Source organism: Notolepis coatsorum (genome assembly GCF_963971535.1).
Source record: "Notolepis coatsorum genome assembly, chromosome: 9".
In the NCBI taxonomy this organism is placed as follows: Eukaryota; Metazoa; Chordata; class Actinopteri; order Aulopiformes; family Paralepididae; genus Notolepis; species Notolepis coatsorum.
The window spans coordinates 139,249,825-139,275,464 of NC_140173.1; the positions used below are offsets into that span (position 1 = coordinate 139,249,825).

The 25,640-nt window shown below is 40.8% G+C and overlaps 1 protein-coding gene across 1 annotated transcript in view; it reads left to right on the forward strand.

The window, feature by feature from the left end:
- Window positions 1–25,640, forward strand: part of LOC311234449 (adenylosuccinate synthetase isozyme 2) — a 50,986-nt gene that overhangs the window by 17,821 nt on the left and 7,525 nt on the right. The window contains exons 2-9 of the mRNA XM_084321628.1: window positions 3,650–3,752; window positions 6,841–6,909; window positions 9,782–9,832; window positions 10,012–10,078; window positions 14,507–14,614; window positions 16,330–16,411; window positions 18,092–18,218; window positions 23,760–23,914. Of these exons, the coding sequence (XP_084177754.1) occupies window positions 3,650–3,752; window positions 6,841–6,909; window positions 9,782–9,832; window positions 10,012–10,078; window positions 14,507–14,614; window positions 16,330–16,411; window positions 18,092–18,218; window positions 23,760–23,914 (762 nt within the window). The remainder of the gene's footprint in view (window positions 1–3,649; window positions 3,753–6,840; window positions 6,910–9,781; window positions 9,833–10,011; window positions 10,079–14,506; window positions 14,615–16,329; window positions 16,412–18,091; window positions 18,219–23,759; window positions 23,915–25,640) is intronic.

A 25,640-nucleotide genomic window follows, 5' to 3' on the forward strand; every position in this document is an offset into this window, starting at 1 on the left:
CAAGTCAGCCACGCAGTGGAAAGAAATGTCTACTTTGGTTATATATTAATTATATATATATAGAATAGAATAGACTTTTAATTGTCATTGCACAGTATACAACGAAATTTCAGGGGAGCTGAAAGTGCTGTCAGGCGATTAAAAAAATTAATCTAATTAATTACAGGATTTGTAATTAATTAATCTAATTAATCGCATTTGAATCGCATAACCATTTTAGGCCTGATATTTTATATTCTATAATCATATTTCAAATTGCATGTGTCCGCATGGCAGAATTCAGTACTGTATCTACAAAACCTTCTGTTTAATCATCTTCCATTTATTCATTTGCTTAGATTTTTCAGGTCTGGTCAATTTTAGCATGGTGTTATTCACAGTCAAAGATAAAAAAAAAATTATTGATATTCTCATTTGGTTCATTACAATTTACTCAAGTAACAGACACAGTATTTCTGACACTGGGAATACATTCCCTGAGATCCATAGATGTCCCTAGAATCAGATACCAAGAACATGCAAATGGACCATATTAAAAAAGAAAAGTCTGTAAATGTGTATTCTATGTTCTTATGAAATGAATGAGATTAAATAATAATAATTTGCTGTGTAATTAATTAATCTAATTAACGTGATAAACTGACAGCCCTAATTTTGTCCACTAATCAATTAGGGCCTAGTAGGGCAAAAAAAAAAATTGTTTGTTTCCTGTTGGTTGTCAGTTAAGGCCATGGGAATTTATTTTTTATTTTTTATTTTATTCTTTCCCACGGCGACTATGGATAGGGAATTTCTTTATTTAATTAAAATGTTCACAACAACATGGATGCATGTACTCTGCCAGCATGTTTAATATCCATAATACTAAAGGTTTGACTAAGATTCTTATGAAACTTTATTGTAAAAGAAATAATAATATAATATAAAAAAATTTAACTCATAAAATAAATTGGGTCGCACCTAAATCGGCAGGGTCGGTCGGAAACCATTTTTTCTTTTAGGCCTAGGGATCGAGCGGTTTTCTCACTCACTCACTCACTCACTCACTCACTCACTCACTCACTCACTCACACAATTTGAGTCAGAAACAAACATAGTAATAAATAATACACCTGAGTGAAGTCTAGTTAAAAAGTTACATTTTATTAAAAAAATAATTTAAACATTAATCTGGCGTTAAAATAATGAACGTTGACAGCCTTAGTAATTACACAACACAACCTCTGCATTTAGATTCCAACAGGGCAAAATCCATAATCAAATCCTCACTGTTGTTATTTAGGCCCATAGCAAACTATATGCACGCAGCCAGTCACGCTAGTGTGACATGCGTGTGTTCCTTATGCTGTCAGCTATGGCTGCAACGATTAGTCGACATAATCAACGACGTCGATCATAAAAACTCGTTGACGCAGACTTTTTGCGTCGATTAGTCGTTAAAAAAATAAATATATATATATATATTTTTTTTTTACATTTTTCTTTTGCACTACCTATCTTTGTGAAAGTGGCTTCTCAGCTCTGGTCCAGCTGAAGACTTCTTAGCTTAACATAACAGACCGACAGTAAGTTTGGGGGAACTAATGGGATAACTGGGGTTGCAACAAAAGTGCAACTAGGGCTAAAAACACAATGAAATGAATTGAAATAATAATAATAAAATAATATATCCTTCTTAGCAGACTTCTTAGCTTAACATCCCAGGGAACTAATGGGATAACTGGGGATGTTGTTTGCTCCTGACAAGAGTCTCAAAGTCTGGGGTGATGGTAGACAAAGCAACTCTGAGGTCATCCTCAATGTCCAATCTGTTCCTCTGCTTTGTCTTCAGCTGGACCAGAGCTGAGAAGCCACTTTCACAAAGATAGGTAGTGCAAAAAATAAATAAAAATAATAATAATAATTAAAAAAAAAATTAAAAAACATTATATATATTTTTTTAGATTAGTCGACTAATCGAAAAAATAATCGACAGATTAGTCGACTACCAAAATAATTGTTAGTTGCAGCCCTACTGTCAACTAATGCATTGAAGGCCCGACAACACGTTCATGTCCCCATGGGCCAAAAGAAGAAACATCACAATAAAAATACCAGAAAATCCAAAATAGAATGTAAAATAAATTAAATGAATGCAACACTCCCAGACATACCCCACGCGAAGGTGAACAGAACCGTGATTTTGTGAACCGTTCCACCCCTAGTGCCTAGTAGTTGATTAAATTGACAAATCTTTAAAATTGTGTTTACCTCATGCAGAAGGACCTCTTTAAATGTAATGCTAGAGCCATATGAAATCCGTTTTATTTTTTTCCAAATTCCATTTTATTTTTTTCCAAATTCCGTTTTTTTCGTTTTAATATTTCAGAATTCTGTATTTTGCTTTGTACGCTCATTTTACCATCAGAAATAGTGTCTAATAAGTGGGAATGAATAAATGTCCACAATTTAATAAGATATAACAGTCCATTTAATAGGGCTGTCTTAAATACTTCGAAGCTTCATTCATTTATTTCATTCGAATATGAAAATAAAATTCGATTATTAAAAAAAATAAAAAGGTATATATATTTTTGCAAAATCAACTCTGCCTCTCTTTGTTAACTACAACAAGCAATGCCGTTTGTTATTTAAGATGAGGTCGGACTCGGCACTGACAGATTTGTGTTCATTGTGCTGCTTTTATGAAGCCTCAAATGACTGCTTACAATATTTCATGAAAGCAAAGTGTTTTGTTTGTCTAAGATTTAAAAAGGTTTAAACTTTACAGCACTGACAAAGTTGAACAAAGTGCTGTACAAGTCTCACAACATAATTTTTTTTTTTTTTTTTTTTTTTTATAGTTGATTCCATTTTTATTGCTCAATTCCGCGATTCCGTCCGCGATTCCGTGATCGCGGATTCCATATGGCTCTATGTAATGCTTATCAGACAGATATGTGCTTATCTTTCAGGGTATACCTCATTCAGCATGTACAACAACAAAAAAGTCGTATCGATTGACAGTCTACGACGACTAAAAACCAAACCAACTGAATTAATCTGCTAAGAGGATGAGTCCTCGCTTGCTTCCTTAAATAGAAGTACATAGGGGTGTAAATATTTCACCCCACAACAATGATTCGATTACGATTCTTCAGGCAACGATGATCCAATGCATCATGAAATCTCTTGACATTGATTCGACCCTGCAGCGTGTGAGCTGTTTATTCAGACTCTTGGAGCCCTGCAGCGTGTGAGCTGTTTATTCAGACTCTTGGAGCCCTGCAGCGTGTGAGCTGTTTATTCAGACTCTTGGAGCCCTGCAGCGTGTGAGCTGTTTATTCAGACTCTTGGAGCCCTGCAGCGTGTGAGTTGTTTATTCAGACTCTTGGAGCCCTGCAGCGTGTGAGCTGTTTATTCAGACTCTTGAAGCCCTGGTAGAGTGCAGTAGACTACATGGTAAATGGACCTCTGGTCTAGGTAGAGTGCAGTAGACTACATGGTAAATGGACCTCTAGTCTAGGTAGAGTACAGTAGATATAGTTTGTGTACCACTTGCTAATATTAACTGCTAAACCAGCTCATATAAACACAGCCTCCGAAATTCCATTGAGGTTGTGTGCTCTTCTCCTCTCCTCCTCATCATTGTCTCTCTCTCTCTCTCCAGGGTGGTAACAATGCTGGACACACGGTGGTCGTTGACAAAGTGGAGTATGATTTCCACCTCCTCCCCAGTGGCATCATCAACCCCAAAGTCACTGCCTTCATCGGTGGGTCACACACACAGTGTACACGCACACGCACACACGGTCATATGTAAACAACTCCCAATTATGGTGCTTTTATTCAAGATCCATATATTCACCCCAGGAGCAGGAGCTATGAAATCCATTGTCCAATTTATTACTATTTATCTTTTTTATATGCAAGGGCGTAGGGCTGTACCGAATGCTTCGAAGCTTCGATCATAATGTTGACATTCAAATTCTAAATCAACATTCGAATATTTTATTAAAAAAACACTTTTTGTGTCTATTCAATCTGTTTAAACCAATGGGGGTTTTCTTCACAGTTGCAGTTAAAGATTAGGCTACACTAATATTATAATATTATACTATAAGACGTCACCATCACTTTCATACCAACCGTGCCCTTATTGGATTATTTATGTTGACGAAACTGATGAGTTATATTCATTAAAGAAAGTTGATTTAATAAAATAAAAAGATTTAATCAGATTAATCACTTTTTCAAATTGAGGATTTAGTTTATAAAAAGTTTTTGTAAGTAAATTTTTTTTATAGACATTCAAAGAGCATGCACGCACATTCAGACACACACACACACACACGTGCATGCATTGCATTCATGTTCACGCTCCACTTTTGTTGATGAATGTATTTAGGCAGTAGAGTGGGCTCCAGTCAGAGTGGTCCGCTGGAATCCCAGCCAGATCCTCTCCTCTGCAGTAACTTCATTAGCTAATGGACCCCTATATTGCCCTCCCTCATGGACATATATATTCTCTATCTCTCGCTCTCTCTTGTTCTCTTGCTCTTTTTATCTTGCTCTGTTTCTCTCTCATACCCACCCTCCTTTCATTCCGTTTATATTTCCTTCTCTGTTCTCTCTGGTTCTTTTTTTTTTTAAACTTTATTTTTTAGCGTTTATCGCTTTTCTGGTCAAGCATGACCGACAGTTGTAGGGTGAAACGGGAGAGAGAGCAGGGGGAGACATTCGGCAAATGACGGCGAGTCCGGGAATCGAACTCGGAGTCAACCAGATCCGTGACGCAGCACGGAGTCCCGCGACGCAGCGCGGTAACATGGTGTGCTACTGGAGCACCCCTCTCTCTGGTTCTTAACCCTCTATCTACACATTAGGGGTGTAACGGTACACAGAAGCCACGGTTCGGTACGTACCTCGGTATTGGGGTCACCGTGGTTCGTTAAGAGTTCGGTACAACAGAAAAAAAAGATTTATTATTATTAATATACATTTTTTTATATTTTTTTTTATAAATGTATATATTATATTTATGATAATTATTATAATTATTATTATTAAATAGTATAATTTTCTATAGGATTTTTTTTTTTTTTTTTTTTGATCAGCTGTGCCTGTGAGTCCGGGGCTGCGGCACTGCAGATTTACCCTACTCGAGTACGGGGGAGAATGTTGCGGTGTTTGTTGGTGCGTTTCTTTCCATTGGTTTCATTTGATTAACATTATTGGGCGAACAAGAAAACGAAAGAAAACTGTAAAATTGTAATGACCCTGCAGCTGTTCCAATGTAAATGTGCCTTCCTCCATGGCCGTACACTTTCGCCCGCTCTGAAGTCGGACTCGGTGTGCCCGGCCACGCGCGCTGTTCTCGCACGGAACCCGCGAGTGCCTGCATGTGCGACTGGTGTGTTTGCGCTGAGGCGTATTCTTCGTATGGCTGCACGTACCGCACCGTGACGGCCGTACCGTAAATTTGTGGGACGAATACACCGTTACACCCCTACTACAACTCATGTTCTAACAACATTTTGGAGAATGAATCTGTACTATTCTTAGGACAGCGGACGGGGTGGATAACGCACACCACAATAAATGGGACAGAAGGAGGTTAATTAACATTGCCATTGTATACCTGACTGAACGGCACCGATCTGTCTCTGATCGCTCCGTTAGCTACACATGTAACATCATCTCAGGGTTCCTTCCTACAGTCATGGAATAGCTAGAGTGGAATGTGAACATTTTGTTTTGTCGCCCAGTCTGGAAAAGTATGGGAAGTAAGACCTGCTCAACATGTTTTTTTTTTTTTTTTTTTTTTTAAATGTTATGGAAATGTATTCATATTCTCTACTGTGGAGGATACTTTTTTATTTCTTTGTTGGAATAATAACCACCCCAATAAGTTAACATACTTGCCTGATTATGTAAGTACATTCACTTGTGACAGTTGTAGCTAGCCAGGACAAGACCTAGAACGTTCAAATCTACTAGTATCCAATGGGGGGGGGGGTTCTGTGTCCATTAACATCAGTAGATGCCCACCTTCATTGATTTATCATGATTTACCAGAATCAGTCCTTAATCCTGGTCATTATCTTGGGAGAGTAACGAGACATCTGCAAATGTTTGTCCGTGTCCTGATTTTTTATCTTTCCGGCCCTAACAGAGGAACTGTACAGAGCACACCCTAACCATTCCACTGTTGAGTTAAATGGAGAACTCTATTCTATTGTGCCTAAAGGGAGTGGTGTCGTGGAGTACACTCATAGCCTCCAGCTCCACAGAGCAGAATGTGACTTGGAGTAGTTCCAGTCCTTTATGTGGTTACTTCACTTCCACATTATCACGTAGACTAGTAATCATTTAAAAAAAAACATCCACAGAGCTTTTAGGAAAGTGCGGAACAAAAGTATTGCTCCCCCCCCCCCCCCTAAAAAAATTTGATTATTGAAAACCTTTTGTGGGTCAAATTAACGTTGTCTTCCCCCATGTGGAATGCACCTGATTGGATAAATTACATTCTGATTGACATCTAGTCACCCCTGCATCTAGTCGCACCTTTAACATTACATAAGTAATAGTTACCCTCCTGTTGCTTTCCCCTCAATGCATTAACAAGTTGCTTCCTCAAGTCAGCCCAACAGCCAGTCAGTAGTATCTCCTCACTAAACCCAGTACAGAACTTGTATTGTGTCAGATCTGTTGTCCTGGCGACAGGAGTGCATATCATTTACATGTTTCTCTGTGCATCTAATGAAGCAGAATAATGATGAGAGAAAGGAACTCTGTTTCTCTATTGTCTTTGGTTTTGTATTATGAGGTCGTAACCTTGGTGATGTTTTCTAACGCCAGGTAACGGAGTGGTGATCCATCTGCCGGGCCTTTTTGAAGAGGCAGAGAAGAACCAGAACAAAGGAAAAGGTGGGAAACGAGAATCAGTTTACAATAGGGAGGTGTAGTGGTTACGTCATTGCCGTTTTTCGTGTTCCACCCTCTGTTCCAATGCAATGTATTTCCCCATTGCCCATTTCTAATTTGTCTAGTTTTAAAACAAATAAAGCATTAACATTTGCATGGTGTACCTTTCTGTGCTTATTCATCCACAATCTATAGCTCAACATGAAAATATTTGCAATTAATCATAAAAAAAAATCACAATTTTATTTCAACAAAATGCTTAAACAATTATGTTAGTGATAGAAGGGAACTCATTTTGTGCAAAAATGGAAAGCTTTTCGATTTCCATGCGGCAGAATTGTTACAATAGCCGATGATCCATTTTCCCAATGATAAATCCCTATACGGGTGGAACAATCAGTGACGTCAGTCAGACTACACCTCCCTATAACAGTGAATTCCATAAGAAATGTGACTTTTAAATCTGCGTATAAAATCGTAGCTACACCGTATTGCTCTTTATAGAGTAGTAGGGCTGAGCCCGAACGTTCTAACCTTCGTTCGTTATGTTGGCATTCGAATTCTAAATCAACATTCGAAAAACATAAAACTTGAAAAACATTATAAAAAAAAATATATTATACCAATGGAGTTATATTCATTAAAGAAAGTTGATTTAATACAAATAAAAGACTAATTTAATCAGATGAATCACTTTATTCAAATTGAGGATTTAGTTTGAGGATATTTATATACGGTATATAAAAAAATATATAACAATAATAAAAAAATATTTATAAAAAATAAAAGAATAATTAAAAACGAAGGTTTGAACGTCCGTTAGAAAAACCCTGACTAAGTTCGAATCCCAAAAACAGGCTTCGGGGACAGCCTTATAGAGTAGTAGCTACAGCGTATTTCTACTTATAGAATCGTAGCTACAGCGTATTGCTCCTTATAGAGTCATAGCTACAGTGTATTGCTCCTTATAGAATTGTAGCTACTGTGTATTTATCCTTATAGAATCGTAGCTACAGCATATTGCTCCTTATAGAATCGTAGCTACAGCATATTTCTCCTTATAGAATCGTAGCTACAGCATATGTATCCTTATAGAGTAGTAGTAGCTACAGTGTATTTATCCTTATAAAGTCGTAGCTACAGCGTATTTCTCCTTATAGAATCGTAGCTACAGTGTATTTCTCCTTATAGAATTGTAGCTACAGTGTATTTATCCATATAGAATCGTAGCTACAGTGTATTTCTCCTTTATAGAATGAATTAATGAAACCTTTATTGCCCTTCAGGGAATTTTCTTTGCACAAAGAGAGCAACAAAAAGCCTAATAGGCACAAATATAAACAATACAGCACAGACAAACGAGACATGAGCATAATAAATACGAACATCATAAAAAGCATGACACTGCATGACCCCTCAAAGGCACCATGGTGCAAGTGCTAAACAAGACCAAATAATAAAAACTTGTTAAGCAGCTGAATGCTTTGTGGGACAAAGGACGTAATGCATCGTTTGGTTCTAGTCCTAGCCATGCAGTACCTCCTCCGCCCTGAGGGTAAGAGTGCATACTCTCAGACCATAGTGGGTGCAGTTGATCGGCTATGATCTTTTCTGCCAATTTCCTGTTGTACTGGTCTGACATGTTTGTAATACTGCACATTGCTTCACCAGTTATCTTACCTCCTATATCGTAGCTACAGTGTATTTCTGCTGAACACTACACAACAACAACCATCAAACGCACATACCACACACACCCACACGCACACACTCACTTTAAACAAACACACTGTATCACCCACTCCACACACTTTATAGCACACACTCACTTTAAACAAACACACTGTATCACCCACTCCACACACTTTATAGCACACACTCACTTTAAACAAACACACTGTAGCACCCACTCCACACACTTTATAGCACACACTCACTTTAAACAAACACACTGTAGCACCCACTCCACACACTTTATATTTATTGATGAAGGATTGCACTACAACTCGTACACCTTACTGTAAATTGTACCTAAATTGTACCTCATCCCATTTCTGCTTTGCACTATATAGTACTGTACATTAGTACACTGCATAGTATTGTATATTATATTGTAACTCAGTTACGTCTATTCTGCATCGAACATTGTACATATGTCTATACTGAACACTGTGACCTCATTTTCTACTTCTAAATTACATGCTATACTATGTTATTTGATACTATCTTGTCTAGCACAGTCTCTGGAGCGTAACAGTAAGAAGCATTTTGTATGAAAGTATTCTGTACTTCTGTATGACAACTATTAAAGAAACTTGAAACTTGAAACTTATATAATAACTAGGGATGGGCGCGAGTAATCGATTACTCGGTACTCTCTATTTCAACTGAACTCAAATAGTTTTTGATGGAGCAGCTTATATCATCAAAAGGGATTGTTTGTGCCACTGAAATCTCGCTCTGAAATCCCACGAGATGTGAGTTGTTGCAGGAAGACGACACTGGTTAGTTGTGGATCATGAGCGCGCACCACGAAAACATTGTTGCGTTGAAAGCTAGCTTAGCGTTATCTAAAAGATGAAAACAGCGGTTCGTGTTGTGCATTTCCAAATTGTGCCAACAACATGTCGCCCACTTTGCTGCTAGGCCAAATTTCACCCTGGGGATGTCAGGGATGTGACAAATTGAAACTTGAGACCAAGATTCAATAAGAAAGAACCAAATTTGATAAGCAGAATCATCAGGATTGAAATAGATAAACAATCTGAATGATATCCAAGCCTACTAACGTGTATTATTTTGTCCCAAATGAATCTATAGACTTACTATGCTTTCAATCAGAGAGATCTCATATAGTGTGTGTGTCTGTGTGTAGGTCTGCAAGACTGGGAGAAGAGGTTGATCATCTCGGACAGAGCTCACATCGGTAAGTCCTACTTGGCGCCACGGCTCTTCATTTTGTGTGCGTGTGTATGAGATAGTGTTTATGTGTGTGTCTGTGTGAGGGCCCTGGCATTCGTTTGTGTGTGCCTTATGCGAGTGCGTGCGTGCGTGCTCTACCTTCTCAGGTGTGTGTGTGAGACCCCCTCTGTGCCCCCTCTACAGTGTTTGACTTCCACCAAGCGGTCGATGGCGTTCAGGAGCAGCAGAGACAAGAGCAAGCGGGCAAGAAGTAAGGAAACCAATTAACTGCTAATGGCTGCAACATGGACACTAATGGCCTGGTTCACAGACGAGCTTCACACTTCCAAGAAGCCAATGGCATTTGTCCTTTCAGTCCATCCAAAAAGCAGTGTTCTGGTCTCGTGTAGTCAATGCTGGTGGAAAGTATTGAGGGCACAAAGTATCTACAATCTTTCAGAGATGTGTATTGTGCCCCATTTGACTTTCGCCAGCATCACTAATAGATGCTAAGACCCTGTGATAAATCAGGTCGGCTTTAAAAATATATATATATATATATATATTTGACTGTCCTTAAGCCTAGTCCTGGACTAAAAGTTCCTTTCAAATGATACGTCTCCCTGATCCCCTTTAAAACGCACTGAAGAGTCGGCCAGCGGATTTATTTCAGATTCTCCCAAGAGCCACAAAGCTCAGCATGGTGCAAAATCTCTCCATACCAACAACACAAAGAAAAAGGCAAGTTGGGCAACGTTGATGGAGACCTTGGTTGGACAAGCTCACCTCTCCAGCTGACCCCTCCCCCAAGGAGACGGTAGCAGCAACTTACTGCCATCGGAGTTGAAAGTGACTTTAAGCGAGTGACAAAAGAGACTAAATACAACAGTGGTGTAAACTCCTCGTGCATTTTGTTATGAATTAATGAACGACTGCATCATGAAAGACACAATAGGCAATATCTATCAATATGGACCAAGGCCTCTGATCCTAAATAATACATTTAGATTCTATTGTGATTGTTTTCCCTAAGGGCACGCACTAAACCAGACATTATGGATAATGGTCACAAGAGGCGCTGGACTAATTCCACTTTTCCTCAGGGGTCTGTATCGCACAGTCAGAATGAACTCGAGTTGCAAGTCTGAATACGACCGTCTCAAGATACACCTCCTGTTGGTGGAAACGCCTCCCCACATGTGCAACTGGTTGAGCCACTCAATATCGAGGATTAGTTTTAGGTCTGAGTCATGGGGCGGTTTGGTATTAAGCTCACGCACTTATCTCAGATATATGAATCGTAGCCTTTGTTCTCATCTAAAGGTATCTGAGCCATCGTCCGGAACAAAGAGGGGAAGCAAATACTTCATGTTCAGATATATAGGAAGTGCATTTCAACATCTCAGCCGACCATCCATCCATGTGCACAGAACTGTCTTTCCACACCCAGTGCTACATGCATACTGCATATAACATGAATACCCCCTGTGAGACGTCCACAGAGAGGGCAGAGGGCAGACTGACACACTGGAGATGATGACAAATTATTTGGATGGCACCTAGCTGGTGAGACTGACTTGACCACTGGGGTTTATATTTAAGAGTGGAACGCTTTCAAAAGAGACTAATGGACGGTATTGGCTTCAATATAAGAATGTTTTATTCTTCGAAATGACATCTGTCAGGTGAGGGGTGAAGGAAGGAGGATACAGGGAGGAGGGATGACCAGGTGAGGGGTGAAGAAAGGAGGGTATAGGGGGGAGGGATGACCAGGTGAGGGGTGAAGAAAGGAGGGTATAGGGAGGAGGGATGACCAGGTGAGGGGTGAAGAAAGGAGGGTATAGGGAGGAGGGATGACCAGGTGAGGGGTGAAGAAAGGAGGGTATAGGGAGGAGGGATGACCAGGTGAGGGGTGAAGAAAGGAGGGTATAGGGGGGAGGGATGACCAGGTGAGGGGTGAAGAAAGGAGGGTATAGGGGGGAGGGATGCCCAGGTGAGGGGTGAAGAAAAGAGGGTATAGGGGGGACGGATGACCAGGTGAGGGAAGGAGGGTACAGGGGGGAGGGATGACCAGGTGAGGGGTGAAGGAAGGAGGGTATAGGGTGAGGGATGACCAGGTGAGGGGTTAAGGAAGGAGGGTATAGGGGGAGGGATGACCAGGTGAGGGGTGAAGGAAGGAGGGCACAGGGGGCACGGATGACCGGGTGAGGGAAGGAGGGTACAGGGGGGAGGGATGACCAGGTGAGGGGTGAAGGAAGGGGGGTACAGGGGGGAGGGGGGTGTTAACAAAAGGTCATGAAAGGAAATTCCAGTGTAAAAAGAGTTCAGCTTTATCCCAAGCCTGCTCACTGTTAGAAAAGCTGATTTATGTATATCCTTATTGTTTAAAGGTTATGGATACAATTCCCTGTGTGGCTCAATAGAGCAGTAGAGCAGAGCACTAACACTGCAAGTGTTCTGGAGTACCTGGGTAGAGAAGGGCACTAACAGGTGATACACTGGCCCTTTTTTAGTAACATTAGTGGCTAACGTTGTACAAGCGGACAACCCAGCATTGATCCCCTAAATTGAACATGATCTCCAGGAGTTGACCTGTGTAGCTTAATGATTAGATCATGGCACTAATACTGCCAGGGTTAGAGGTTCAATTCTCACTGGAGTTACCAATACTGACTATAATCCATTTTGGATTAAAGCATCATCCACTAAGTGGGATAGTTTTATTTTATTCCATTTAATGCTATTCTCCTCTAATACACCCTTGAGCTATACAGCAAGCCATACATTTGGATATGCAAGGAATGTTAAGTCAAGCGAGTGTTACGGGATCAGGGTAATGGGCCCCCTGGTCAGGCCATTCCTACTCAGAGCTGGGTTGTCTTTGCCAGCTCAACAGCCAAAGACCATAGTACCCAGCTGTTTGAAAAAATGCTTTCGCAGGGCATAATAATGACAGTCATTATAGGCCTTTAGCAGATTACTATTCTAAAGAGTGGCACTAGTCTCAGAATCACAACCAGATCAGTTAGGCTAGCCTGCAGGAGCAGCCTCGTGATAGCCAAGCAAGATGCATACGCTTGGGCTGTCTGAAAACGATATAAACACTGGCTGAAGACCATAAAGATTATGGCCAGAAGCATATAAGAACATGTGATGTATCAGTCCAGACTCCAGATTGTAATATGGGAGCCATGAAGTGTTGGCCACAAATAATACAAGCTTTGACGATGCCACCTAGGGGTGTAAAGGTACACGTATCCATACCGAACCGATTCAGTGTGTACCGTACCGAACGGCTGTGTAGTGTACCGAACGAATACAACGGTATGTTAACCACTAACGACCGCCCACCGGGGGCTGTTTTTTTCACAATCTAATATAATTATTTTTTTTTTTTTTTTTTTTACAAGTCTATTATTAATTTCAATATAGAATATTCGTTGACAGCCCTACAAGTACAATTAGTTACTGCACACTACATCACCCATGCGTGGGGTACCGAACCTTGACTTCAAAACCGAGATACGTACCGTACCGTGGTTTTTGTGTACCGTTGCACCCCTATTGCCACCATGATATGCCCAGTGTTCTAAAATGAGCTAGCAGAGAATCGCAAGTTGCGGTGTTGTGGACCTAGGGTGGCTCAAGGTCTGATGTGGTCCAGAGATTCTGGACTACTTACAGATTTCATTTTAGGGGGAGAGGCACAGTGCCTCTACATTAGTGAATCCTGCAAATAAAACCTGTGAAGAGAGGAATCCCATGAGAAGGCTACAACCCCAACATTCATGCATGTGCGGAAAAAGTTAATATGTTTGCGTGGTGCCATCTGCAAGATGGTGCAGGGGCTTCGATAGTCAGAGCTCAGTCCTGTAATAAGCAGAGTCTGTGTAGTTACTAGGGTGCGACAGTGGCTGTCGTCTGGTGATTGGAAGGTTCCCAGTTCGATTCCCGCTCCTCCTGCGAAGCTTGTCGAAGTGTCCTTGAACACTTAACCCCTTACTGCTTCCGATGAGCAGGTTGGCTCATTGCATGGTTCCCGTCGATGTGTGAGTGAATGGGTGAATTGAATGTGAGGCACACAATTGTAAAGCACTATATAATTGCACCATTTACCATTGGACTGTGGGTTGTTGCTTGGCTGAGTTTTTTTTCTTTTGAGTTTTTGATGCATTTGCAATTGAAAAGTAAGTAGCCTAGGATTGGAATATGGCAGAGGAAGAGATGGCATCTTGCAAATGTATCCCCCTGGATGTCTGCAATCTTTATGCCTTGCTGCTATTGGAATGAAATGCAGAGCTTACAACTGCAACAAAATGTTGAAATATATATTATGCACAATTATGTGCCCAATATATTGCCAATTATGTGCAATACTGTATGTAAGGAAGGATGTGATTGGTTCTACAGTTTCAACAGACTATATTCAGGCTGTATTGTTAATAGGTCACCATTTATGTAATTTCAGACCAATCGCATTACAAAATTTACTGCATTTTCTAGCACGGCTCTAGATTATTCAGGACCTTAATTCAGACTGCAAGTACAATTTGACTCAATGGTGGCGTGAGTGGGGGAGCACTCACATGGTCACGCTTCGCAATGTACAACAGACATATGTTGTGTCTGTGATTATTAATGGTATTTAAATCACACGTTAACTGTTTCCTCCACACCTCTTTCTGCCCCCCCCCCCCAGCTTGGGAACGACAAAGAAGGGGATCGGTCCCGTGTACTCTGCCAAGGCAGCGCGTAGCGGCCTGCGGATATGTGACCTCATGTCGGACTTCACTCAGTTCTCTGAAAGGTACAGTGGCTCTGTTTTTACCAATCAAGAGATTCTGACTTAAAAACAATTCTGCAGCTTCCTATAGCTCCTGGAGACCATATTCAGCTATTTTATTTTTTGTGTTTTTCTCCCCAATTCTTCCTTTATTCCAATTCCCTGTGCATTGGTTTAGTGCACTTCCTACTTCCGGTTGCTACTGAACGGACGTGTTTGTGCGGACCTGTTCTCCCAAAATGTCTTGACTGTTTTCCTTTTTACGTAATTTTTTCTTAAAAAAAAAGATTTAACCATTGATCTTAAGTTAACTGATCACTGTGACTTTATTGCTTTTATCGTTATATATGCCTATGTTTGTGTACAGCACTTTGAGCTACATGACATGTATGAAAGGTGCTTTATAAATACTTACTTACTTACTTACTTTTACCTCTACGCTACCCAGACACCCTCTACAAAGGTCTTCTGGGAGTTTTTATTTTTTTTCACTTTCCATTTACTTACATTGTTTGAGAATCTAGTCTAAAAACCATGTTTTAGCAAAGTGAAATATGGCTCTATGGTGTTGGAATTGATCATGCTGCCTGCAATAACATTATAAAGATGTGTCTGATGGAAGGATATGTCTGATGGAAGGATATGTCTGATGGAAGGATATGTCTGATGGAAGGACATGTCTGATGGAAGGATATCTCTGATAGAAGGATATGTCTGATGGAAGGACATGTCTGATGAAGGACTGGAAGGACATGTCTGATGGAAGGACTGGAAGGACATGTCTGATGGAAGGACATGTCTGATGGAAGGACTGGAAGGACATGTCTGATGGAAGGACATGTCTGATGGAAGGACTGGAAGGACATGTCTGATGGAAGGACATGTCTGATGGAAAAACTGGAAGGACATGTCTGATGGAAGAACTGGAAGGACATGTCTGATGGAAGGACATGTCTGATGGAAGGACATGTCTGATGGAAGGACATGTCTGATGGAAGGACATGTCTGATGGAAGGATGTGTCTGATGGAAGGATGTGTCTGATAGAAGGATGTGTCTGATAGAAGGATGTGTCTGATAGAAGGATGTGTCTGATAGAAGGATGTGTCTGATAGAAGGATGTGTCTGATAGAAGGATGTCTGATGGAAGCATGTGTCTGATAGAAGGATGTCTGATGGAAGCATGTGTCTGATGGAAGGATGTCTCTGATGGAAGGATGTGTCTGATGGAAGGATGTCTCTGATAGAAGGATGTGTCTGATAGAAGGATGTGTCTGATAGAAGGATGTGTCTGATAGAAGCATGTGTCTGATAGAAGCATGTGTCTGATAGAATGATGTGTCTGATAGAAGGACGTGTCTGATGGAAGGATGTGTCTGATAGAATGATGTGTCTGATAGAAGGACGTGTCTGATAGAAGGACGTGTCTGATAGAAGGATGTGTCTGATAGAAGGATGTGTCTGATGGAAACATGTGTCTGATAGAAGGATGTGTCTGATAGAAGGATGTGTCTGATAGAAGGATGTGTCTGATAGAAGGATGTGTCTGATAGAAGGATGTGTCTGATGGAAGGATGTGTCTGATAGAAGGATGTGTCTGATAGAAGGATGTGTCTGATGGAAGGATGTGTCTGATAGAAGGATGTGTGTGATAGAAGGATGTGTCTGATGGAAACATGTGTCCGATAGAAGGATATGTCTGATAGAAAGATGTGGCTGATAGAATGACATGTATTGCAGGTACAAGTTATTAGCCCAGCAGTACAAGGACATGTATCCGACCCTGGAGATCGACATAGATGGAGAGCTGAACAGACTAAAGGTACTGAAAATGAAATAAAAGCAGTAAAAGTGAATTGGGTAATGATACTTTGGGATTTTTCGACATTATATGTTGTATGAAATACTTGCCAGTAGTGGATGCAAAGCTTATTGGCTTACTTACGAGTCCCGTGGTTGGAGTTCTGGACAGGTTCTGAGCGAACCGGGAAGCTCTGGTGTGGATTAAAACCTTTTGGTTTCCTGACCCCATTTGCTTTGGGTTCACTCAGAACCCAGCCAGAACCCCCCGACCACAGGACTCTGTAAGCAAGCCAAAGCCAAAAATCCGAACTATCATTTTGAGACGTACACCGACACGTTATTTTTTAACCGTATTTCTTACTTAACAATGATTTTTCATCCACGTTGTTCTTAATACTGAATTCCTGCAGCTCTGGTATAGCCACAAACTACCGTACTTTTCGGACTATAAGCTGCGGCTTTTCCCCCCATTTTTCGACCCTGCGGCTTATATAACGGTGCAGCTTATGTGGACAAAACCCGAAATATAGCTTTTTTTATTGAACATTGAAATGTTATTTATCTGTTCCCTTATTTGCTAAACTTAATACAACTTTAAATGAGTTAATTCTTGTTATTTGTCCGACAGTATTGTGTCCCAATGGGAGTCATTCTCTGTAGAGGTGGGAACTTAAAGCTCAATATAAGAACGGCCATGCACCACCACCCACAGAATCGAGAAAGAGCAATCAATCCGTCTATCCTTTCCGTGTCCGGGCCGGGTGAGGTTTCCCGTGTTGAGTCAAATTAAGCCGCAGGCTCCACTCCTTACATATGGTAATTAAACATTAAAACACATGCAGCTTATAGTACAGTGCGGCTTATATATGTACACATCATTCAATTTAGCTGCTGCGGCTTATAGTCAGGTGCAGCTTATAGTGCGAAAAGTACGGTAATGCAAAAATGGGGCCACGCTAATGTCTGTACAAGCCCGGAAATGAATGCTGGAAAACTACTCTACAGTGCACCCAATGTAGATTTCAGCATTTCCTTCAGAAGAGCGTGGAGTCGTGGACCCAATGACTTTGCATTAGTTTTACCTAGGGATGCTCGATATTGGCTTTTTTACCTATACCGATATTGTCCAACTCTTAATTTCCGATACCGATATCAACCGATACCGATATATGCAGGGTTCCCCCCCCCCCCCCCCCCCCCCCAAAACGGAATAATGTCAGGTTGTTGTGGAATTAACATAACATTATGCATACTTTTGACAATAAATAAAATCAGAATTTGTTCTTACTTGCTTGCCTGGGTAAATAAAGGTTATAGAAATGTAAAACACATTTTTTAATTTTTGAATTTTTGAAAACCGATACCGATATTTTCCGATATCACATTTTAATGCCAATATTGGCCGATAATATCGGACATACCTAGTTTTACCCATTAGTTGCAGAACTATGGATATTATCCAGTAGGGATAACTGCATGGATTGTGATCAGAAATGACTACTACTGATGATGGACAACATCATTGGTAAGTAGGAAATAGGGTGCGCTATGGTTAAAAATATATAATTATAATAATTGGGACATTTATGTATGTTGATGCCCACATTTACACCGCATTAGGGTTATATATACATAATATGAATATCCTTGTTATACTTTTCCCGATGTACACCTTTTTCTAAATGTGAACTGTGTCCAGGCCTACGTGGTGCAGATCAGGCCCATGGTGAGGGACGGGGTGTTCTACATGTACAATGCGCTCCACGGGCCGCCTCAGAACATCCTGGTGGAGGGAGCCAACGCAGCCCTGCTGGACATAGACTTCGGTCAGTTTCTCCATCGTGCAGAGTTAACCCGCTTGTACGGTTGTCTTGTTCCGCCCAACTCTGTGATTTAAGAAGCTAGAATCTTCCATGAAAAAGTTCCATAGTGCAGGTTTAAAATGGTTTCATTTGCCCCAAGTGTTGTGCATTCCATCTCCAAGGGCCCTGGGAAACTGTGTTGTTTATACCACTTAACACTCTGTGACTCTTTATGAAAGCCTGCTGGAGTACAGCCCAGTGAATACGGTAAGTTTACTAACTTTTAGTTGGTTTGATTTAGATTTGTGTTCAGGGGGAAATGGCACAGAGTGATTTTTTTTTTTTACTTGTTTCCACTGTGGTCTTAAATGTGCAGCATGACCTGCAGCTCACAACACCACCTCTTCATGCACGATGAGCACGCTTGTCACCATGCAACACGCAGGCTGATGGCACATCTAAAGTCACAAAGATTGTCATCTATTTCAAATCCCCAAATGTATTCAATAGGGGTGTGTGAGGATCTCAAAATTAGAACAAAAAGTGTACGTTCACTATTGAAATTCGATTCCGCTCAGTTTAACTGGTGGTATGGAATGGCTACTGCTATTAACATCATGTTGAGGCTCATTTTCATTGTTTACGACATTTAAATAAAATGTGTGTGTTTCTGTGTGTGTGTGTGTATATATATATATATATATATTAGGGATGCCCCGATCGATCGGCCACCGATCGTTATCGGCCGATAATCAGTATAAATATGCGATCGGTGAATTCCGATAATGAGTCATATTCGAGGACTGAGTCTATAGTGCATTCGACCTGAGCTAACGTTAGCTACTTAGCTATCGTTACTGTTTAAACAAAATTACCCAGTCAACTATTCACTTTTAGTAGGCATTGTCTAACGGTATTTAGCCGGCTAGCTACTGATAGCTTCTGATCAACAAATGCTCCAGCAAGTCTAGTAGTCCATGTTGATACCTCCGTTAGCTTGCGTTAGCTGACGTTAGTTCACTTTTCAAAACGAAATGTCCCATTGAACTAAAAAGTTCTGTCTTAACGTCATCTAGCCGGCTAGCAGTAGCTACAGATAGCTCCTGATATCAATGTCTTATAACATTGATTCAATGCGTATTCGAGCTGAGGGCTTGCTGAATGTGATATGACCAAAGCACAGTAACGTTACCAATAGGGTCCAGCTGCAGCGCAGGAGAATCCTTTTTGGAGCTGGAGGCTACTAGAGTACACACAGACAGTGGAGCTGTTTGCAGATAGCGAGCATTTTGACTTGTTGCGTGGTGGCGATGTCTCGCAGATAATACAAGTACAAGTCTAATTATATAATATATATATTTTATAAAAAAAATAAAATCATATAAAATAATTTTTAATTTTTTTTAATCAAAAACTATCGGTATCGGATCGGTATCGGCCGATATGGCTCACGACGATCAGTGATCGGTATCGGTGGCAAAAAACGTGATCGGGGCATCCCTAATATATATATGAGCTCTGTAGTATGATTTAAATCGTAATGCATACAGAATAAAAAATCGAATGACCTCAAAATCGTTTAAAATAAAAGTTTTTATAGATTCTGAAAATGTGTATCATTATTACATCCCTAGTATTCAAATGTAAAGGTACACACAGATGTTACTTATATAGACATAAAAAGCTATTTCTGTTGGAGTATCGGTACTAAGAAAGGACTTGGTGTAAGGCTCATTATACGAGCCCCCGATATGACTGCTGCTGCCGCGACATATCAGACATGCCATTACTTAGAGCGCTTGGCTGCAGTGAGCTGATGGAATTACAGCTGAGGTCCAACACTGTTGCCATTATCATAACACTCTGCCTGTGTCAACGTAGCTGGTAACAGGAGTCTGGGTGCACAACGCTACAGACTGATATGCAGACTATCTCCTCTCTCCCCTGATAGGCACCAATGCAGCAGCATGTGCACATGATAGAAACGGAAAGGCTTTATTGGCTTTTGTTATTACAGACACTGGACAATAATGTCACCGTTAACCTTATGTGCCAATAGAAGAGCTAGAAGACACTAAACATTAGGGCTGACCCCTATTAGTCGACTAATCGGTCGAAAGGAGCCGTAGTCGACTGCCAACCTCTTAGTCGAATAAAAAAATAAAATAAATAATTATAATTATAATATTTTTTTAAATTTGTAATCATTCTTTCCAAAAGAAAAGAGGCATAGAAGTGTGGCTAACTCTAATGGCACGCATACCAGAGGCTAACTGCCTAAGAAAACAGGCACAGAGGCACTGACAGAGGATTTCACCCATCTAATGAACACACTAGACCAGTGGTTCTCAAACTTTTTACACCAAGTACCACCTGAGAACGTAGCTGGCTCTCCAAGTACCACCATATGACCGGCGTTAAAATACAGTCTATTCAGCTATGCACAGTTCACGCAGGAGGCAAATGTATTCCTAATACCATTATTTATTGTTAACTTTTGTCAGACACAGCTACAAAGGGATAGCACTAGAACTAGCAAATGCTTCCACACAACTCATACAATGCAAGGGGCATTGAGAACATAATAACTAACATTCTCACATAGCAAGTGAGAAAATTAAGAACAACTGTATTTCAGCAAATGTACTTAATTCTCTCTCTCTCTCTCCCACTCTCTCTCTCTCTCTCTCTCTCTCTCTCTCTCTCTCTCTCTCTCTCTCTCTCTCTCTCTCTCTCTCACACAGCAAGCAATTGTCCGTCATTCTCTCACACACACACACACACACACACACACACACACACACACACACACACACACACACACACAATTATTTGGTTACAAAAACTTAATTTCCTGCATTCTGGTGCAGGATTTTTGAATTTTTACCCTTTAAATGCCAGTGTTTGTGATGGGCATCACAAATTATTGTAGAAAAGAAAACACATATTCAATACATTTTTGAATGTTTACCCTTTAAATGCCAGTTTGTGTGATGGCATCACAAATTATTGTTAAAAAAAACACAAAGTTAAATATTTACAATATATCAAATGCAAAGTAAATTTTTCTGGGGGGGATTATTACAGGCTAGGCATGTGTCAATGATTAGCAGCAACACATATTTTGATGGATTTTTTGTAATGTCAGATTTAACATCAACTCTTTTCAGAAAAGTGGGAGTATTTCATTTTTTATCTGACATTACAAGAAATCAAAAAATAAATGGTTATGATCAGGGCTGAAGTTGAATTAAAGATTTATGACTGTTTAGACTGTATTACTCTCTGTCACAGTGATCTCCTGGTTGTTCCCCACTTAGATTATCTAACTATCGCGCTGCCGCAACCAGAAACACTGGCCTGGCCTGCTTCTAAGTTCAGTGGCCTGACTGCAACATTTTTTTTTTTTCTTTTTTTTTTTTTTTTTAGCTTTTTTGGAAATGTTTTCAAGTACCACCAGGAGTACCACCACGTACCACAGTTTGAGAACCACTGCACTAGACTAGACAAATATCAAGATGTATCCATCAGTGGACCAATTGCATGCTTTTGCAGAGGACAAGAAGCCTTCAGTCAACTCCTTCAGACATTAAGCACCCCCCACAGCCCGAATGGAATGATACAAATAAAATATACAGGGTGAGCTAAATGAAGCGGGTCATTTTACAAATGGCTTGGGGTGAAATCGTGTTCTTGTCAAGTGTTGCATACACAGTAGTAGACGGATAGACAACGACAGCAGCTTGAAGTCACTCCCAACCCCTACTGTGAGCATTTGTTTTTATCACAAGATCCATAGGGGCGGGGTTTGCAACGCTGAAAGTAGTTACTGGAGCACACTTGCCCCCAGGCAAGCTCTGTCTATGACAGAAAAGTATGCACAGGTTTTCCAAACACACCTGGACTACTGTTTGAAGCCGTCACTAAGGTTGATTTGTGTGTTTGTTTATTATCTGGTGTTGCTTATGAACCAATGGCAGAATAGTCTCTTACTATAGTCAGTATCCCAGTATATGTCGTGCTTATTCTGATGATGACAAATATGGTGTTCTATCTGACATCTGGAGCGCACACCGGTATTATGAGTGTGATGGGAGTGTCACTCACAGAACACACCAAAGGAAATGGTTAGAGAGAACAGGTAGGCAGAGAGACACACAGAGTGATGTATTGAAGAAGCACAGGAGTCTGTCAGTTATTATGAGAGAAAATGCAAAACATTGTGTAAGAGTCTTAGTATCTGTCCGAGTGGTGGCGGTTTCAACAACCCTTTATAGCTACAGTCAACAACACATAACACAGCCAGACCTTGTCAGCAAAGAAAATAGCTAACATGTGACGTGTTACCAGCTTGTGAGCAACAACTGTACCTCAGACGTCATTATGTTTTGGAGCCTCTTTCTTAGACGATAGTGTGGAACTAACTATCCTAGCAATTCAGGAGTCACTGGGGTTATTTGGGAACTCCCTCTGGAGACGGCTGCGCCCTGGATAGGGATCCTCAGCCAGCTGTCTGAATGTTATCAATATGAAGACAGTAGGGCTGGCCCCGGCTAAGGATTTGGATAGTCGACTTTGATTGGCCGACACTTGCAGATAGTCGACTACCCCCCTGAATGCAAAAAAATGATCATTCCATTCGGGCTGTGGGGGGTGCTTAATGTCTGAAGGAGTTGACTGAAGGCTTCTTGTTCTCTGCAAAAGCATGCAATTGGTCCACTGATGGATACATCTTGATATTAAGTCTAGTCTAGTGTGACTGGTAGGTATGTGTGACTGTGACTTGACTTCTTGACTTTCTATTTTATACTTATTATACTTATTTAAACTATCTTGTTATTACCTAGCACACTCTCGGGAGCAAAACAGAAAGAAACATTTCATGCAAAGTATTCTGTATTTCTGTACGACAAATTATAAAGAAACTTGAACTGTGTTCATTAGATGGGTGAAATCCTCTTTCAGTGCCTCTGTGCCGGTTTTCTTATACAGTTAGCCTCGCTGGTATGCGATATATATATATATATATAATAATTTTTTTCATTCGACTAAGGTTGGCAGTCGACTACGGCTCCTTTCGATCGATTAGTCGACTAATCGGGGTCAGCCCTAGAAGACGGAAGTAAAGATATGCGTGTTTGTTTTAAGAGAGCGAGTGTGTGTGGACTGGGAATATATAAGCCAAGCAGCAAGCAACATCAATACTCTCCATGTTGGGTAAGTCGGTGGGGTGGGGTGGGGTGGGTGTTTGACCAGACCAGTCAGTCGGACGAGTTTAGACAGGTGGTAAAAGGTGTCACTTTGCAGCGCCAACGTGGGGGGGACCTTGTCCACAAACAACCCCTAGCCCTCACCTTCCCTCTGGCCCTTTCACTGCATGAAAACGCCCATTAAGGCGATGATGGAAAACGAGCGCTCCTCACCCGACTAGTGGACAATGCACACTGCAATTATGAAATCTAATCTACTGACATTCTCTTCTCATGCTCTTTTTAAATTGCCATAGTGAAGTGGCAGCTAGCTGGTTGTAGTGCTAATTCTCTCCCACCACTGTGTTGTTTGCAGGGACCTACCCGTTTGTGACGTCGTCTAACTGCACAGTGGGGGGCGTCTGCACAGGGCTGGGTATGCCGCCTCGGAATGTAGGAGAGGTGTACGGTGTGGTCAAGGCCTACACCACCAGGGTGGGCATCGGAGCCTTCCCCTCTGAGCAGATCAACGTGAGCATGCACTCACACACACACACTCACACACACACATGCACATGCATACACACACACACACACACACACACTCACACACATAAATACATGCACACTTCTCACACTCGCACACACTCACTCACACACTCACACATACATACACATGAATACATGCACACTCACTCACACATACATACACATAAATAAATGCACACTCTCACACACACACACACACACACACACTCACACACGTACACATAACAGGGTTCGCACAAGGTCCTTGTAGTGCTTAAAGTGCTTGATTACACTCACTCACACACACATACATAAACATGAATACATGCACACTCACTCACACACATGCATATAAATACATCCACACTCTCACACACACATACACACACACGTACACATAACAAGGTTCGCACAAAGTCCTTGAAGTGCTTAAAGTGCTTGATTTTTTACCAAAAAAAGTCAATGCCTGGAATTCCTTAAACAGCCCATTTTCTAACAAGGTGCTTAAAAAGTCCTTGAAATTCAAATCAACCATTCGCATTGAAAGTTTTGTTCATCCATGATAAAATAGTTCTGAATCAAGAAATAGATTTATTTTATTTAAAGTGTAACTAATTGTCAGAAATTGGTTTTAAGCCATAAATATTGTATCCGATTTTCTTTTCAATTAAAAACGGCATTTAAAAGTGAATTGTATCATTTTAAATAACACATTCAGCGCCAGGGATTAGTCGGGTCCTTGTGGTTAACGTGCCACGTTTCCATAACATATTTTCACTGTGCGTCACTATGTTTGGAGAGCTATATCTATATTATAGCTATGGAGACAATAGTCATTTGACAGTGACTTTCTTCCGTCGAACATGCAAAAAAGAGAAATCGTTCATGCATATGTTCGCGCGTTATCCCATGGTGAATATAAGTATAGTTTAGGAGTGATCCGGGATAATTCCTGAAACGCTGAGTTATAGGGCGCTACGTGTATTCTACTATAAACGTTGCCATTTCTTGCCTGGACACGCTACTATTTCCAAATCAAATGTATATAATGGGTATTATGTTTCATTGTGGATGCATGAAAGGGGGGAGGGTATTTTTTATGTTTTGATGGCCAGTAACGGGATTCGTGTTGAACACTACAGAAGCTGATCAGCTGGGTCGATACCAAAACATTGTTGGATCAAGCTGAAATTGATGTCGGATAGTCCTTACCTTTGATTGGGGGTATTCCAAAAAGAATATTCCAATTGTCTGATCGTGATTTCCAGAATTGGTGTCCATCTGGTCCCGGACATAATTTGGCACAACTTATGGATCGAGTGTGCCAGATGCGTTTCGAAGTGGTCGGATGAAGCGACTTACTCGGCTTCGTCTAAATATAGCGCCTGGAGACATTTGAGTGTAACACAGAGTTAGATATAAGGTTTCAAAGGGTGGGCGACACTGCCATCTGGCAGGATGCGGCCGGTATTGCACTTTGGCGATTTCAAAATCCTTTCCTATGGCAACACTGAGGTGAGTGGATGAATAATGAATACAAATATTGAATAAAAGAAAAAACTACCAAAACCCGAGATATCTCGGGTCTGGCGTCCAACATGCATGCGAGTTAACACGACTTATCTCGGGTTTGGCGCCGAATGTGTTAAAATGGAAAATAGTGCTTAGAAAAGTCATTGAAAGTCCTTGAATTTCATTTCATTTTGCAATGTCTGTGGGAACCCTGACA